The 18,710-nt window shown below is 40.0% G+C and overlaps 1 protein-coding gene across 1 annotated transcript in view; it reads right to left on the bottom strand.

Annotated features, from left to right (window-relative positions):
• Positions 1-18,710, bottom strand: part of MARCH10 (membrane associated ring-CH-type finger 10) — a 104,849-nt gene that overhangs the window by 8,308 nt on the left and 77,831 nt on the right. The window contains exons 10-11 of the mRNA XM_015831511.1: positions 4,525-4,638; positions 3,446-3,479 (exon numbers count right to left, since the gene is read on the bottom strand). Of these exons, the coding sequence (XP_015686997.1) occupies positions 3,446-3,479; positions 4,525-4,638 (148 nt within the window). The remainder of the gene's footprint in view (positions 1-3,445; positions 3,480-4,524; positions 4,639-18,710) is intronic.

Here is an 18,710-nt window from a genome sequence, read left to right as displayed (position 1 = left end):
AATTGGCTGGCAAACTGCATTGAATATGTACTCCTTAATTGAACGACATCTATATGGAAGGAAGGAAGCAGTGGGGTACTCCAAGGTTCTGTCTTAGGCCCAGTACTCTTCAATATCTTCCTAAATTATTTAGATGAGGAAATACAAGGGAACTCATCAAATTTGCAGCCAATACCAAGCTGCAGGAATAGCCAACACCCCAGAAGATAGGTTCAAGATCCAGAAGGATTTTGACAAGAGTTGTACACTGGATCCTATTAACAAAATAAAATTCAGTGGTGAGAAAAGTAAGATTTTACACAGGAAAGAACAAACAAAGGTATAATTATAGAATAGGTGGAATCTGACTCAACAGCAGTAAATATAGGAGGGATCTTGGATTCACAGTGGATAAACACTTTAAATATGAGCCAACAGTATGCTGCAGCTGTCAAAGAAGCTAGTGCAATCCTAGGCTGTATTAACAGGGTTGAATCAAGATCCTGTGAAATGTTAGTACCATTTTATAAATCTGTGGTAAGACCACATTTGGAATATTGCATCTAGTTTTAGTCGCCACAATATAAGAAAGATGTGACTCTGGAAGGAGTGCAAAAAAGAGCAAAAAAGATGATTAGTGGGCTGGAGGCTAAAACATGAAGAACAGTTGCAAGAATTGGGTATATCTTTTTTAGTGAAAAGAAGGACCAGGGTGACATGATAGCAGTGTTCCAATAATTGAGGGCTGCCACAAAGAAGAAGAGGTTAACCTATTTATAAATAAATAAATAGGTTTATTTATTTATCTTGCAGAACAAGAAGAAATGGATGAAAACTAATCAAGGAGAGAAGCAACCTAGAACTAAGGAGAAATTTCCTGACAGTGAAAACAATTAACTAGTGGAACGTCTTGCTTTCAGAAGTAGTGGGTGCTCTATCACTGGAGGTTTTTAAAAAGATTGGGTAGTCATTTGTCCAGAATGGTGCAGGGAGTTGGACTAGAAGACCTCCAAGGTCTCTTCCAACTGTTATTCTGAAGTTCAGGGTGAAGACAAATCTCGGATATTTCTTAACCAACATGTTTTTAGTCCCTCCAAGTGAGTGGACTAGTTTTTTTGGCAACTTTTTAGAAATCATTTACCATTGTCTCTTTCCTAGGGCTAAGAGAGAGTAACTGGAGCAAAGTCACCAAGCTGGCTTTGTGCCTAACGCAGAACTAGAACTCAGCCTTTCTAGACTGGTGCCTTAACTGCTATACCAAGCTGGCTCTCTTAACCAATTATTTGTGCTGTGTTACAAGAATCTGTATAACTGTAAATCTATCAAATAGTCACTAAACTATTGATTCTTAGCATCCCAAGCTGTGCAAGCTGGGGGACCGTAGGAATTCAAGTCCAAATAAACTGGGGAAAGTTGATACATGTGATAATGCATCAGCAATGTTCTTGTGTTACCTAAATACAGTAGCCAAAACAGGTCAATTGCTAACCAAAAGAAAAACATAAATGAATAAAATGAAATATTCTGACACTAAAGTACATTAAATTCCAATAGCATTAATCTTGAACTCCCATTCTTCAAAGACAGAACTTCCAGGAAAGACCCAAGTTGAGTCAGAATTTATTAAGAAGCTCAGGAATAAAGCTGAGCTCTGTTACCCCACAAGTGTTAATTAATTACAAGGGATTAAATATATATATCTTATAATTTCTGCTGTTGCAAAATCTCACCTGATTATTTTATAGACATTCAAGTATCACATAAAATTGTCACTGCTTTCATTTCATTTCTTTAGTTTCATTATACAATATAAAAAGTGGCCAACCATGAGTTGCATCTGATAAAGCAGTGGTTCTCAACCTTTTTAATGCCGCGACCCCAACCGGTCGTAAGTCGAGGACTAAACCGGTCGTAAGTCGAGGACTACCCAACCGGTCGTAAGTCGAGGACTTTCCCTGCCCGGGAGCGCCGCACATGCGTGGTTCCGCCCCCTGCGCCAGCCGAGGCGTAGCTGGCAAGCGGCAGAGACGGAGCAGGCCGACCACCAGCTGGCCCAGCCCAAGGGAGGTAAGGCACCCGCCAGAAAAGGGGAAAAAAATGGCGGACAAAAAAAATGGCAGACAGCCTTGCTTGGCGACCCCCATGAAATGGTCGATCGACCCCAAATGGGGTCCCGACCCACAGGTTGAGAACCACTGTGATAAAGGCTTTAACTCATCAACTAATGCTACATGTTTTATTATGTATTATATTGCTACCAAATGTCCATGCTGGGACTTTCAAGATAAAGATATATTTGCCTTCAATTCCATCTATGTCATTTGTTGTTGATCCCTTAAACTTGCTGCACTTGACTTTGACTTTCATGCTGCAATATTCAGCTGACTATTTCTGGAAGAAGTGAGCAAATTGCCAGAAAAAATATGACCGATTGTCTCAAAGTTCTATTTTAGGACATTCTGTTGGTCAACCTAGTTGTTAACCAGTCTTTCTGTTCCTGAAAGAATAAATCAGTGCTGAATAGTGGCAGAAAAAGAGTGCCATAAAAATGTATCATTCAACGCTTGTTGCTTCAGCAATAAAGCAAATGATACATTGAGTTAGATCAATGGTCTCCAACCTTTCTGGCTTTGTTGACTGGCAGGGGGGAAGAGAGGATGGTTCCACACAAGTGGCGGGAGAGTGTGCATAGCTACATTTGCACAAGTGGTGGATACGCACACCCCCTGCTTGCACATGCACCCACTGCTCACACAAATGGAGCTGTGTGTGTGACATCACCCACTTACTGTGCACGCAAGTGGAGTTGCACATGTGCGATTGCCTGTCTGTTGCTTCCACAAGCCGATTCTGAATGAGCTGCAGGAGTTGGGGACCCCTGACTTAGATCATAAAGAAATAAGAACAGAACAACTTTTATTATTGCTGATTTTGCATTATGAGAGTTACTACATATTTTTAATTACAGAGTTTTAAAATCTGGTTTATTACACCAATAGTTGTGCTCATTCAGAACTATATTTTTCTACTTATGTTTTGTAAAATTGAATATCTGAGAGGCTAGGAACTTCATAAAATTTTAAACCAATGCTACCATCTATATAATTTCTGAAACAAAAGAATCAACAATCTTAACAATTCTATGGCCACTGCACTGATTATTTTTGTAAAACATGTTGGAAATATTGGTTGTACTTCTTAATCTTCCTAAATGGAAAGAGCTTCAGAATCCCATTGTTCTCTTCTACTCTCAATAGTTTCAAGACATTGAAAGAAACTGAAAGTCACGTAAGATATAAGGTTTATTTTTGCTATCTGATTTTATGCTAGAAGAGGAATTTATCATATTGATGCCACAAAAGTAAGTAGTAAACATAAGATTTATAGGCACTGTAAGAAATAACAAATAAGATGTTTGAAAACTATTAAATAGCATGCATCTTGCTGTAAACCTATATAAACCTACTTTGGTTTTCCTCTGTTCTAGGTTGCCTTGAGAGCTAGAAAAAAGAAAAAAGATTAATATACCTCTCTATTAATAATAAACAGAAATAGGATTTTATATTTTTTAATAATCTTATAGAAATAGCTTTGAAAGTCTTTTAAAAAGTACAACCAATCTAAAATAAATGGAGAAAGCATAGTACTAAAATTTTAAGTACTGTAACCATTTAAGTTAAGGTGCTGTAACATTTCATCCAGTTTACTGGAATTTTAAAAAATGTGATTCCTTTGTGGCTGGATAAAAGCTTATGTCGTAATACACGTCTAGAGGATTCTACATGGTTTTCTAATCTTGGATATTTAACAGCTGATAGCACAAATAAGGTATGAATTTCTAGTATCTTAATGGATATTGTTGAGGTATCTACAATATTAATTTTATTCTAAATACAACAGTACTTTGTTAAATGAGTACTGTTGGCCTAAGCAAGGCATGCCGAACATTTATGATATGTTAGGTATTAATAATGAATGAAGCTTCATCACATCTACAATTTTATACTTCTAAAACATCAAAATTTCACAAATTTGTGATAAATTTTCCAATTAAAAACTGCATATTACAAAAAAGATATAAACACAAATGTGTAATATACAAAGATAAAATAATATGCACTATACTAAAGGACATAAATTATAAAAGTTTATGAAAGCCAGTTTAATGTTGTGATGAAAATGCTGGCCTTGAAACTGGGAGACGATGTTCTAGTTCTCCCTTGAGCATGAAGGCCAGCTAGGTGATTTGCACATTGTCTCTCAGCATTTTAGTTTTGGGGAAAATAGGAGACAGGAGCATCACTAGCTTGATTTGTACAAAGCGAAGGTGGGATAATAAATAAATGTACTGTATATTCTAAACAAAAATTTGTTTGTTTTTTAAAGACAGATGTGTTCCTGTTTACCTATACTCATTTAATCTGGTAGTGACACAGGGAACTCTGAGATTCCTAGGTTGCTGTGAATAGATGTGATAAACACAAAGGAAGTGCAAATCTTCCTATGTAAACAGAAAGAAAAAACAGATATTATTCTGGCTATTACCCTATCTCTGGAGGCTTGATTGTAGTTTAATCTCATGAGTTCTGCAAACCTTTGCTCATATAGATGAAGCAGCAGTACAAGGTAAAGGCCTGAGTTCATCAGCTCGTCCTGGGCCTATATGTTAAATAAGACATTGAATTTGTTCAACAAAAGAAACAACAAATAATTTTTTCTTAACTGAGCATATTTCTGTTATCTTCTGCTCGAATAAAGTACAAGATGCCAGAATATAAGATGATTATAAAAACTTTGCATCTTTTCTATTGGATATTTTTGAAACTTAAACAGAGTTGTCATCCTATTTCCCATCACTATGGAAAATGATTTGAGGACTGTATTTTGTGAGGAAGGAAGTAATGATTTCATGAAAAATACTATGCAATTAGAACAGTAAAGAGAAAACAGTACTCTCTAACATAAACCATCAGTTTTAAAATTCCAGAGTCCACTATGCTTCCTCATTGGAACCACATCTACATGGAGGGAAGTGTGTAGTGAGGTGCCCTAGGGCTCTGTTCTGGGCCCAGTGCTCTTCAACATCTTCATCAACGATTTGGAAGAGGGGATAGATGGGGAAATCATCAAATTTGCAGATGACACCAAGCTGGCAGGAATAGCCAACACTCCAGAAGACAGGCTTAGGATACAGGAGGATCTGGACAGACTTGAACACTGGGTGCTATCTAACAAAATGAAATTCAATGGTGAAAAAAGTAAGGTTCTACATTTAGGCAAGAAAAACCAAATGTACAGGTATAGTATAGGGGGCACCTTGCTCAATAGTAGTAACTGTGAGAGGAACCTCGGAGTCCTAGTGGACAATCACTTAAATATGAGCCAGCAGTGTGCTGCAGCTGCCAAAAAGGCCAACACAGTGCTGGACTGCATTAACAGAGGGATAGAATCAAGATCACGTGAAGTATTAATACCACTTTACAATGCCTTAGTAAGGACACACTTGGAATACTGCATCCAGTTTTGGTCACCACGATGTAAAAAAGATGTTGAGACTCTAGAAAGAGTACAGAGAAGAGCAACAAAGATGATTAGGGGACTGGAGGCCAAAGCATATAAGGAAAGGCTGCTGGAATTGGGTATGTCTAGTTTAATGAAGAGAAGCATGAGGGGGGACATGATAGCAGTATTCCAATATCTCAGGGACTGCCACAAAGAAGAGGGAGTCAAGCTATTTTCCAAGGTGCCTGAAGGCAGGACAAGAAGCAACGGATGGAAACTAATCAAGGAGAGATCGTTGGATCTTGATTCCTCTTTGAAGGACTGTCAATCTTGTTAATTGGTCACCTTGTTGGACGGAGGTCTTCACCACTTACGAGGTTGTGACCTTCAAAAATTCTTCTCTGACCTGTCGGTAAACAGACTTTATCATATCCCAAAGGACGGACTCGTCCCCCAAGGACTAGATGACCTCCAAGGTCCCTTCCAACTTTATTATTATTATTACCTTAATGAGATTTTCCAGACAACTGCCCCACCAGGTATATTAAAATGTCTCTAAGATGTCTATTGTGAGTTGCAAACAATCTTACTCAACTAACATTCATGCTTGCTATCACCAAGCTGGACAAGACCCGATTGCCTGCATAACTTCAATACATCTCCACTTTGATGTATTAAGTAGTACAAATCCCTTCATCCCGCCTTCCACAAAAGGGAAATAGCTTGCTAGCATCATCAATTTCCACAATCTTTGTCAATCTCCAGCAGAACTCCAGGAAATCTCTTAACCCACTTGATCCCCCTCAACTTTTCTATAAATCACAGACAGTGATAGGGTCTGTGAGAAAAGAAAGGTTGTATGTGTGTCTAAGGCCTCCTCTGCCCTTTTATTCCTCATACGACCATGCAGCAAACCATCAAGAATAAGTCCCAACTCCCTATGGAATCTATCTGGACCCCTCTGTTGCCATTAGTAGACCAATGAAATAGGTCCTGTCTCCCTGAAGTGGGGAATAATACCAAAAAATCCTTTGGTTATCAGGGCATGATTTGACCATGACATGGGAGCCACAGACAGTTCTTCCAATTCCTGATCAATTGCCATTGCTCAAACATGAAAACCAGATATGTAACCAATGTCCCATGCCCTTGGGATGAGCTGGGTTACACTCATACCTGTCATGGTGGCAGAACTATCCACAGAGAAGGCAGATAAAATTGGGAAACTTCACTGCCCTTCAGAAATGGAATCAAAGAGCCCAGGCAGGGAGATCATTGTGCAGCAGAGAGGCTATAACAGTAGCCATAATCTTAACTGATCTCTAGAGAGCAATTTAATCTCACTTGAAGTAACTTGTGGGGAGCACCTCTGAAAGCCATGAGGAACACTTTGCCATTACCTCAGAAAGAACAAAGTAGAAGTATTGAATAAAGAAATCACCCTCTCCTCTGCCTCCTCTGCCTTAGGAAGAACAAAGCCCTCTAACTAAAGAAGTAAAAGAATTGAAACAAGGAATAACTGAGCATCTAGAATGATACAAAAATATCAGAATAAGGCTGCCTGCATTGAAGCTTGTTCCAAAGAAACAGCTCGCACAAGCATTAAAAGATTCAAATACTGCAATATCAAATATAAGCACCAACTCACTGCAAGAAACAAACCAACTAATGTACAGCAAAGCTGCAGTTATAACTGAATCTTCAAAATGGAAGATCAGGCTAGAAAATAAGATTAGCAAGTTGAGCTCAGATGAAAGTTAGCTAGAACAGATTTTAAAAAAAGCTGAAGAACAAGAAGACCAAAGAATACCTAATCAGGACATACACTTAGAAACAAGTAAGATTAAGGAAGCACTGGAAATCATAAAGCAGCAAATATAGCCAAGAAGATTAGAAGATAACAAAGCTTGAATTTCTAAATATAGGTAGAATCTCCAGTTTCAATTTAATCAATGGTTTCTACTAGTCCATCAATGGAGAGATTTTAGTGAATCTGTCAGCATCTGACAAGGAAGAAAGAGGACAGTTTTCGGCAAAGATATGGGATAACCCAAAGAAATATAATAAGCTCATAGCTTGGTTAAAGAAGGTGAATAAGAATGAAAAAGAAGCTGAAATGAAAGAACAAGTAATAAGGGCAGAAATGGTAAGAAAGATGCTTATAGAGAAGAGGGGAAGGCTCTGGTGGACTGGTGCAATAAAAGTAACCTGGTTCTAAATGTTGACAAAATAAAGGAGATCATTGTAGAAAGAGCCGGCATAGTCATAGTCCAGTCAGTATTAAGGATGCAGCCGTAGAGGTGGTCAACAGTATTAAGTATCTGGGGGTGCAGAGAACTAACAATCTGAACTGGTTTCTCCACACGTCATCCTTAGTGAAGTGTGGAAACCAGCGTTTGCATTTCCTGCATTGGATGAGGAGAGCACATCTTCTTCCTTCTCTCCTGGCCACTTTTTACATGATTGAGAGCATTTTAACAAGCTGCATCACTGTCTGGTTTGGTGGCCGCAGTGCCTCAGATAGAAAGTCCTACAGAGAATGGTAAAGACAGCCGAGAAGATCATAGGAAGCTCGCTCCCTGGTATTCAGGATGCTACTTATAAGTGCTTTGTGCTTAGAGCTCAAAGCACTGTTAGAGACCCCACACACCCACTTTACACACCCACTGTTTCTGTTGCTCTCCTCTGGGAGGAGGTTTTGAAGTATTTCTAGCAAGACTACCTGATTCTGCAATAGCTTTGTTCCCTATGCCATCTGTCTGATAAACTCGCAAGATTTGTTTTTCTCACCATGCACATATATACATAACCTGAACTAGACTGTTGTTTCTTTGTGTCATATAATATAGGTATATGTATAATTCTGTATTTATTTATTTATTTCTGTCATATTTATGTAGTGTATATCGAAGGTGGTGACCTTTGAGAGCTGTATGCAATGAAATTTTATTTTAATGTATGCCGATTAGTGTACGTTCAAAGTGACAAAGTTATTATTCTATTATAAAAGGGCAAGGGAAATCACGAATTGGTCAGGTGAAGATGAATTGCATGGATTTTGGTTGAAACATCTAACTAGTCTACACTCATTGCTAAGCAGTCTAACAACATACTGCAAGCAGTGAAATTGAAGAGTGGCTTATATGTGGCAAAATGTACCTGATAATTTAAGATCCAGCAAAACGGACAGCACCAAGCAACTACAGGCCAATTACCTGCTCACCAATAGCTTTAAGATCCAGCAAAAGGGGCAGCATCAAGCAACTACAGGCCAATTACCTGCTTACCAACAACTTTCAAATTACTAACTGGTGTGATGCAGTCCAACAGCATCTAGTTGAAAATAAGCTCTTTCCACTTCAGCAGAAAGGAAACTGCCCAAACAGCAGAGAAATAAAAAATCAACTCCTAATTGACAAGATGATTCTGGAAAACTGCAAGAGAAAGACAACCAACTTGAATGCAGCATGGATTTGTTACAGTAAGGCATTCAACTCCCTGCCACATGATTGGATAATCAAGTACCTAGAAATATCAGTTGATAGAAAATCAGAAGCTTTGTGCAAAGATCGATGACACAATGGAAGTTGTTGGTCAATGGTGATAGAATGGGAGAGGTTTGTATCGAGAAAAATCTTCCAAGGAAACTCACTATCACCACTACAGTTTGTCATTGCACTTATTCCTCTGTCAACAATACTGAATAATTTGGGCCATGGCTACCAAGTATCAAAAACATCCGCCAGATTATCCCATTTCCTTTACATGGACAATCTGAAGCTGTATGGAAAAAAACATCCGAAATAGAATTTCTGCTCAACACTCTCTGTATATCAGCCAAAATATTGCAATGGAGTTTGGCTGGACAAATGTGCCATTTTTACCATCAAATGGGGAAAAATAGTGAAAACTGGTGGAATCAAAATACCCTATCCAAAAGTCTGAATGAAGATGATCACTATAAATTCCTGGGTATCCTTCAAGCTGACTACATCAAGCACACTGAAGTCAAGAAAAAGATTTGAAATGAATACATCAAGAGAGTGAAGAAGATCTTAAAGTCCAAACTCATTGAAGGAAATACCATCAAGGCAATCAACACCTGGCCACTTCCAGTCATTAAATACACAGCTGAAATAGTGGACTGGATTCAAGCAGAACTAAAGGCCCTGGATAGGAAAAGCAGAAAAATAATGACAATGAATCATGAATCATCTATACAATAACATTGATAGACTTTACTTACCAAGGAAAACGGGTGGGTGTGGAATGTTGCAAACACATCAGATGGTTGAAGAAGAAAAAGAGCATTGGAAGAATATCTGGAGGATAGTGAGCAAGATGCCTTGAACCTAGTATATCAGGAAGGCCTACTGAATACTGGAGAGACCAAATTTGCCTATAAGAAAGACCAAATGAAGAACAGAAAGGAAGCATAGGAAGAGAAAGCATTATATGGCCAGTATATTAAAAAACTAGCAGGGAAAGCAGATAATAACCTGGCAATGGCTAAGAGCAGGAAAGTTGAAAAAAGAGATAGGGGAACTAATTCTGGCACTTTTGCACTTAAAAGAAATAAAGTAGTGTATAATCTGGGTTAAAACATATATGTAGTAGTTTCTGGTAGTTGTTAATGGGATTTCCTTTTGACCAGAATTAAATGGCGAGACTTTAAAGATCTGTTTATAGAAGGAAACAGATTTATTTTGCTTTATTTTTTTGAGAAAGTGATATGTATAAATTATGTTTAAATTATAAAACTGATTTTTTATTAAAATATATGTTAATATTTCTGGTAGCTCTTAATAGACTTTTATTGATTAGGACTGAATGATGGGTTTTTGCAATCTGATTATTGATAGATGATATCTGGGAAGATGAGGGTGTTTTTTTTAATTGAAGTACTAGAAAAGAAATAAAGTTAACCAGATTGTTTACGCTTGACTGGAGGGAGGTGGGAATAATCTTTTATCTTTTTCTTTTTTCTATTTCTTTTTACTTTTTTCTTTTTTATATAATTTCTTTAATCTGTATTTTTTACTTTACACATGTTCATTTTAATAAAGATTATTGTAAAAAATATAATGAAAAAGACTGAGCCAACTTGGCTCTATGGCAAATTACTTTTTCTACATGCATTAACCTCAAAGTAATAGTATTAACCTCAAAGTAACATAGTTCTGGAATTGCCAATATGAGGCTAATGTTAGTGCCTTGCAGATTCTCTACACCATTTGATATTTTAAGAAAGGTGTTTTAATTTAAAAAGTAAATGCAAAGCTAGTATGATACAAACAAAACATTATTTTTTAAATTTTTCTTTGCACATATTAACAACATTGTCTAAGGCAGGGCTTTTCAACTGGTGGTACTTTGGCACCTAGCCAGTGGTACGTGACTATCCTAGACAAGTGGTAGTGGGGGAAGGGAATGAGCTAAACTGGCAGCAGCGCTGCATAAGCCTGAGGGAGAGACAGCTGGAGCTACAGGGCTGTCGGGGCTCAGCAGTAGCCCCAGGATCGGTGTGCGTGACTACAAGCTGATCAGCGCTTCTGCAGGGGTGTCAGGACTCAGCAGAATCCCCAGGATCAGCACTGGAGGTGCACTGAAGAGAAAAGAAGGAGGAGGAGGGAGAGAGGAGAGGATCTAAAAGATGTTTTTGGTGGGGAAGGACCAGCAAGGGGCTGTCCCTGCTCTGCCCCCTGGGCGCATGCACAGGAGACAGCAAATGCCCGACATCCCTGCTTACCGCTCAGAAAGAAAAGAGGCACTCCATGCTCGCCATCTCCTGTGTGCATCATCAGGGGACGGGGCAGAGGCGGCAGGACAGCCCTTTGCTGGCTCCAGGACTGCCTCATGGATCTAAAGCCGGCTGCGTCCAGGTTGTGGATCAGTGCAACACCTGCCACCAGCTCCTCCATGGCCCGCTCACTGACCTAGGCTCGCAGCCACGAGGCTTCCCTTTCACCAGCAGTGCTGGCAATCTCTCCCCCTCCTGTCATCCCTTCCTAAGTGTGGAGGAAGGAAAGAGATGGGAATGAGAAGCAGGGAAGGAAGGAAGGAAGGAAGGAAGGAAGGAAGGAAGGAAGGAAGGAAGGAAGGAAGGAAGGAAGGAAGGAAGGAAGGAAGGAAGGAAGGAAGGAAGGAAGGAGAGGCAACTTGGTTGGAGATGCCCCAGTTCACGCAGTTCTGCTTCAATCCTGGATTCATTGAGACTTGGGCTCAAAGCAATTTTGTGTTCTGTTTTGTCACCGACAGGACTTTATTAGCAATCCAAGTTAACATTGATATTCTTGAATTATGAGCTCTTGGGAAAGTATCCCCTCCTTGTGTGTTGCAAACAGCCATTTCCAGGGGGGGAAACAGGAAAAAGAGAGTGGGAAAAATATTTTCCTTTGCTATATTTCCAGTCTGAATTAGAGCAGGGCAGAGTCAATACAGAAGAGTCCTTATAACAGGGGTGTCCAACTGCTGGCCCGCGGGCCAGACATGTCATCCGAAAGACACACCCACCCCATTTCCGGCAACTATCACAGCCACCATTTTGACAGTTTTGCTATACTGTTGTCTGTGGATGCCCTCAGTAAATGCAAGCATGGGATAAACTGGGCCTGGTTTGTTCTCAGTCTTTTAAGTGGCCACAAACTACTAGCAAAAGTGGCATTTGATCACAAGGCAAGGAGGCATTGAGAAATATTTCCCCTTTCGCATTTGAGCATCCAAGAAGGGACAGGAAAGAAGAAACGGAAAGAGGAAAGACAAAGAAGGAAAGAGGGGAAGAGAGCAAAGAAGGAAAAAGGTGAAAAGAGGGGAAAGAAGTAGAAAGGAGAAGGAAGAGAGAAGGAAAAAAGAAAAGGAAAGAAGGAAGGAAGGAAGGAGATTATAATAGGAGGGAGGGAGGCTCTGAGGGAAGTCCTGCCTTAGCACTTGGCCACTAGCAGCCCTGCTGCCCTTTTACCATCCCCTTGCCCCCTCCTCCTGGTCTCTCCCAGTGGTCTCCCATCCTATTGCGAAGGATGTTTTGGCTACAAAGCCTAGTCTCCTCACATGGAGAGGGAGTGCGCCTCCCTCTGACCCATGCACTTTGCCCTCCTGCACCTACCATGAGCAACCTGGCCAAGGAGAATGAGCACAGCAGCAGCAGCCTCGAGGAGGAGGTAAGCGCAGCCGGGTGCCCCCTCACGGAAGTGGGGCTGGACTGGGTTGAGCTGCAGTATTCTAGTCCCCCGGGAGCTTGAGAGCCAGGCTGGGCACTTGCTCACCACTGCCCAGAGCTCTGGGCAGCCTGCGCCACTGTCCCCTGCTTGGCCCAAGAGGAACGGTGAGGCTCCTCCGGTGGACCATGTCCACCTCTGTCCCAACCCCCTCCATCAGAGACCCCCCGATACCCCCGTAGAGGCACCCCCGATCTGAGCGACATCGAGCTGGCCACACCCTCCCAGCCATTGACTGCTTGTCAAAAGGTTGCAAAAGGAGATCACATGACCCTGGGACATGATGACCATCAGAAATATGAATCAGTTGCCAAGCATCCAAATGTAAATCACATGACCCTGAGGATGCTGCAATGGTGTGAAAAATGGTTATAAGTCACATTTTTCAATGCTATTGTAACTTCAAACAGTGACTAAGCAAACTGTTGTAAGTTGAGGACTACCTGTAGTTTATCACTTTTTTCCTTTTTTTTTTTGGTCATCAAGTTTTTGACACCTTGCTAGGCGACTGCTGGTACTCGAATATTGCCATTATCAACGCTGCAAACGAATTTGACTGAAGTCATTTCGACTTAGTTTTCGGTTGCCACAGCAATGGGAGGAAGGAGGTGTACTTTTAAGTTTAGACAAAACAGTAAATTGTCCTGTGGGAACCAAGCTCATTGCTACCTGAGTTTTGGTGGGCTGAAGCCTCCATTAGAGAGCCCGCCAAAGTAGTTAACTGGGGAATGTGATTTATGACAGGGCTTTTCAACCTTTTCACAGACTGTACCACTTTTAGGACATGACAATATTTGAGTACCACCAGTGCTTAGCAAGGTATCAAAAACTTGACTAAAAAAGGGGGGGATTTGGGGTTTTACTGATTAGATTTATTTATTTATAGAAATGGCTAGTTTATAATATTATGAAAAAGTAAAAAGTTGAGTGTCAATGTTAGCGCTTTGTGGGAAGTTAACCCAGAGAAGGAAATATTAAAAAGGCACTTTTTTATAACAAGTGGTTTTCCTAAAAATTTTCGTAAAAAACTTTTCGTCTTTGGTTTGGACCGGAGTAGAGACGGGTCCCGTCATCGATCAGAATATGTATACGTCTACACCTTGGTAGTCCTTCAAACCTCGGTCCCTAGAGTTCTGTTTTCTTCGAGAATTCTCAGTAATCGGGGTTGTGGACCCTTCGTCCTAATGATAATGGGATTAAACCACAGATATCAAGGCCTAGAAAAACACTCAGAAATAGCCTCAAAGTTCATGCCACAGGAACAGGAAACTTCCAGGCAAGGCTAGAGGGTATAAAAAGGCCTTCTACCCATGTGCTCTCTCTCTTTTTCTTCTCCTCTGCTGCTTATCTGTCTTCTGCAATAAACTGTAACCTTCTTCCCAAAGCTTATTTATTCCCGGCTTGGATGAACCAGGATGAAGACTTACTTCTAACAGCTTCCTTCTACTGCAACTGAGGAAGTCTGTTCTTTTTCCCTTCTCCCCCTCATTTTTTCCCCCTTTTTCCTCCCCACTGTATCCATCATGGCTGGTTGAGGAATTCTAGGAGTTGAAGTCCACAGGACTTAAAATTGCTAAGTTTGTAGACCCCTAAACTAGATGGTCGGCTCTTCTTCCTCTCTCCCTCTCCTCTTCTTCCTCTCTGCCTTCTGAGGTCTCCTTCCACAGTGTAGTAAGAATGCACCCCGCCCCAGTCCCTTCCCTGTACCCTTAAAGAGACAGAAATCAAGCGCAAAGCAAGAAAGGCTCACAAAAGCCTCCCAGAATAAAGGAACTCTAAACTCTGGGGTTTTTTCTTTAAGCTGCCTCAGATGTGTCTCAGTTTTAAACAATGTAGCCACCTGAGCCTAAAAGGCTTGGCAATTGCAAAAAGCGATAACCTTAAATAAAGCCTGTTTACCTATAAAGAAAACTTGCTAAAATCCATAGACAAACTCAAGATAAGGGGGTGAAACTAATTATATTTGTTTAAAGGAATTAAACCTATAGAAGCCAACACTTTGGACTCATTGCTAGTCTTTGTGAAACAGACTAAAATATTCCAATAACCAAAGCACACAAACTGAATTACAAAATGCTGTAAGAACTTATGGTAATCTATTCAAGCTGCCAGCTGATCAGGAACCCACTGGCTTCTGAAATAAACCCACCTCCTTTCTGACATGCTCGTCTCCTGGCTTTTCATTTCATCAGCACTGATTGCATTCTCCTGGCTGGAGAAAATGAACCAGAGGACCTTCCAGCAACAGCTGCTGCTTCTTCCCTGTCCCTGTTTCCTCCCTGTCTCCTGAGCTCTCCTTCCACAGCTTCTTCGCCGTCCCCTTCTCTTTCCCTGTTGTCTTTTTTCCCTCCTTTCCCGCCAAAACTACGGTACCTCCTTTTATATCTTCTCTTCTCCTCCCCCCCTTTTCTCTTCAGTTCACCTCCAGCTCCGCGCTGCTTCCGGAAGTGCCAATCATCTGGAACCCTGCCGGCGCTCTTGGGGCTTCTGCTGAGCCCCAACAGTCCTGCAGCTCCAGCTGCCTCTCCCTCAGGCTTGGGTCACTTCAGCTCATTCCCCTCCCCTAGTACACTTCTCTAAGATGGTCGGGTACCACCTGCCATGTGCCAAAGTACCACATGTGGTACATGTATCACCAGTTGAAAAGCCCTGATTTATGACATATTACTGGGGTGGGAAGTTCAACTTTATAACATTGTAACCTTTGGGAGGAAACTTCAGTCTTTGTTTCAATTTTGATTGTGCCGATATTTTGTAGCCAATAAATATGTACTTTAAGGAAACCTTTTGCCCTCGAGTTCTATTTTTACTGGTCTCATCTATCGGAACCATGACAGCCATATCCTAAAAGTGGTACAATCAGTGAAAAGGTTGAAAAGCCCTGGTCTAAGGCACCAAACTGTTCAAGATTCTATTTCTTAAAATATTTTCCCCCCGACAGTGAGAACAATCAATCAGTTGAAATGGCTTGCCTCAGAAATTGTGGATGCTCCATCACTGGAGGTTTTAAAGAGATTGGATAGCCATTTATCTGGAATATCATAGGGTCTCCTAATTGAGCAGGGGGTTGGACCAGAAGCCCTCAAGATCCCTTCCAAGTCTATTATTCTGTATTCTTGAAATAAATAATGGAGGTTTGCTCATTTCAGAGTATGTTAGCTCTGTAAAGTAAACCAGACCAAGAATATGCATTTGAATTAGGAAGTGTTTGTCTGAGATGTTTTTGTAATTCACCCTCATTTTCTGGACTCAAGCAAAGTTTTTCTTTTAGTTGCTTTGGTAACAAATCTTTCCTCTCTTGATCAAGGTGATCCTCTTTACGTTCTCCAGATATTGTTAAACAGAATGCTTTTCTTCCCCAAACAAAAATGGGTTGTGATCTCCGTTTGCAAATATTGGTATCCTGGTGGGAATTTCAGGTAAAAAAATAGGGATGAGGAGGTGGCAAATTTGAAAGTAACTTGAGAAAGAAGGGTTAGTAGAGAGGCATAGATTCTGTGTAGAAGGAGAGAAGGGAGAGAGAAAGTTGGGGAAATAAAGAAATATGCATTGCAGTGAAAACTACGATTTACATACGGATATCCAATATCAGGACACATGTTTGAATAGCCAGGATTTTCTTTGTGATGTCATGACACAAATTTCATTATTTTTTTCATTACTGGAGTATGTACTAGATGTCTATGTAATATGGGGAAATGCTGCTTCTACTCACACCCTGAGAGGTCAACTGTCTGCCTCCTGGATAATGGGAAAAATCATTACCGACTGTATACATATCAAAATTGTAGCTGGAATAGTGTTAAAGTGGAAAAGTCTACTTTTATATTAATATGCTTCAACCTTTTACATCCCAGTATGGTGCGTCATCATGGCAAGGAGATGTTCCTGAAATAGATCAGCAAGTAATACTGGGAAGAAATGTCAAGAGTTCATATTTCCTGCAGGGTCACCCAAGGCATGAAAGTCATCCTCCCTGCTCAGCTAAAGCAAGGAGGCCCTTATATTAGACAACAACAATATAGAAAAATGCTGGAGGCAGTTTATGAATTTAATGAAAAGGGCAATGAGCCAGTTTACGAATTTAATAACAAAGACAATGAGGCCAGTTTGGTCTAGTGGTTAAAGCACCCATGAAAGCCACATGGGTAACTTTGGGCCAATCACTCTCTCTCAGCCCAATTCATGTCACAGGCTTGTTGTTGGGAAAATAGGAGGAGAAAAGTGTATTGGCTATGTTTGTTCCCTTGAGTTATTTGTAAAAATAATAAAGGTAGGTTACAAATAAAATGAATAAATAAATCATTTTATACTGTGTGGGAGAATACATAAATTTGTATTTTACCAAGAAAACTGTATGGACAGATAAAATTTAAAATTTTTAACCTTAATTTAATTTTTATGTTAATTTATATATATTTTTATTTATTGGTTATATTATATTGTACTGAGTCCCACTTTGAGGGAGATTGGCAATTTAGAACTTTGATAAACAAACAAACAAACAAACAAATAAATAAGTGTGACAGTTGATAAAATGAGCCCTTCAGCTTAGATGGCATTTAATAATCTACTAAAGAAGGATTAAGGATATTTTGGAATACTAAAGGTATGTAGATTAAAGCCTTGTGGTTGTCTGGTTATTGATTTTGCAATGCAGGAAAGAAAATCTGAAGCTGCAAAGGCAAGCTTCAGTGGGACCATTCAACGTGAGAAGCATGAATATAGGAAAGTTCAATACAGTGGCCTATAAAATAAATCAACTACATACTGATATCTTAACATCAGCAGAATGAAATAGACTAGAACTGGACGCTTTCAATCAGAAAGTTACACTGTTTACTGGAGCACAGTAAAAAAAAGACCAAACTAAATGACAATATGGTAACAGATAGAATTGACAATGAAGATACTGAAATGGAGGATAGATATGATATTGTTGCCATCACGGAAACATGGTGGGATGAAACCCACAAATGGAACACACAGCTAGAGGGATTTAAATTATTTAAAAGAAACAGACCAAATAAAAGAGGAGGTGGAGTTGCTCTCTATATAAGAAATAACTGCATCTCTACAGAAATAGAGCACAACAATGATGAAAACTGTCCTGAATGCATATGGGTCAATATAAAAAAAAAGGGGGGGGGAAACGACATTGCCATAGGTGTATACTATAGGCCACCCAACCAAACAGAGGAAATAGATTAACTTTTTGCTAGTCAGCTAACTAAGGTATGTAGGAAGCACATCACAATAGTAATGGGGGACTTTAACTACCCTGACATCAACTGGGAGACAAACTCTGCACCAAGTGGAAGATCAAACAGATTCCTGACAAACCTAGCAGACAACTTTGTCTCCCCAAAAGTAGAGAAGGGAACTAGGGGATTAGCCATTTTGGATCTAATTCTCACTAACAGAGATGAAATGATAGAAGGTGTTGAAGCCATAGGAACCTTGGAAGTGATCATGTAATATTGGAATTCAACATTATGGAAGCACAAGCAATAGAACACAGTCAAACTAGAGTCTTGGACTTCAAGAGAGCTAATTTCAATAAACTTAGAGAAGGTTTGGGAAGGATTCCATGGATGAGAATCCTCCAGGGAAGAACAACTCAAGAGGCTTGGGAAATTTTGAAAAGTGAGATAATAAAAGCCCAGTCTAGCATAATACCAACAAAGAGGAAAAATAACAGCTCTCAAAAGAAACCAGCATGGCTGCATAAAGAACTCTCTGATCAATTGAAAGATAAAAAGGACAAGTATAGAAAGTGGAAAGAGGGACACATAACTACCGGTAAGTCAGAATAACAGCAAATAGCCCGAGCCTGCAAAGATGAAGTGAGGAAAGCTAAGGCTCAAAATGAACTAAGGCTTGCGACCAAAGTCAAAAATAACAAAAAAAGCTTCTTTCAACATGTAAAAAACAAGAAAAAAGTGAAGGAAACGATTGGTCCATTAGTGGGTGAAAGTGGCAAGAAGGTGACAAGCAACAGGGAGAAAGCAGAAC

The sequence above is a fragment of the Protobothrops mucrosquamatus genome, unplaced genomic scaffold (genome assembly GCF_001527695.2).
Source record: "Protobothrops mucrosquamatus isolate PMUCROS unplaced genomic scaffold, P.Mucros_1.0 scaffold_257, whole genome shotgun sequence".
In the NCBI taxonomy this organism is placed as follows: Eukaryota; Metazoa; Chordata; class Lepidosauria; order Squamata; family Viperidae; genus Protobothrops; species Protobothrops mucrosquamatus.
Note: the sequence above shows the minus strand (reverse complement) of the source record. Positions and strands in the feature narration are given on the sequence as shown.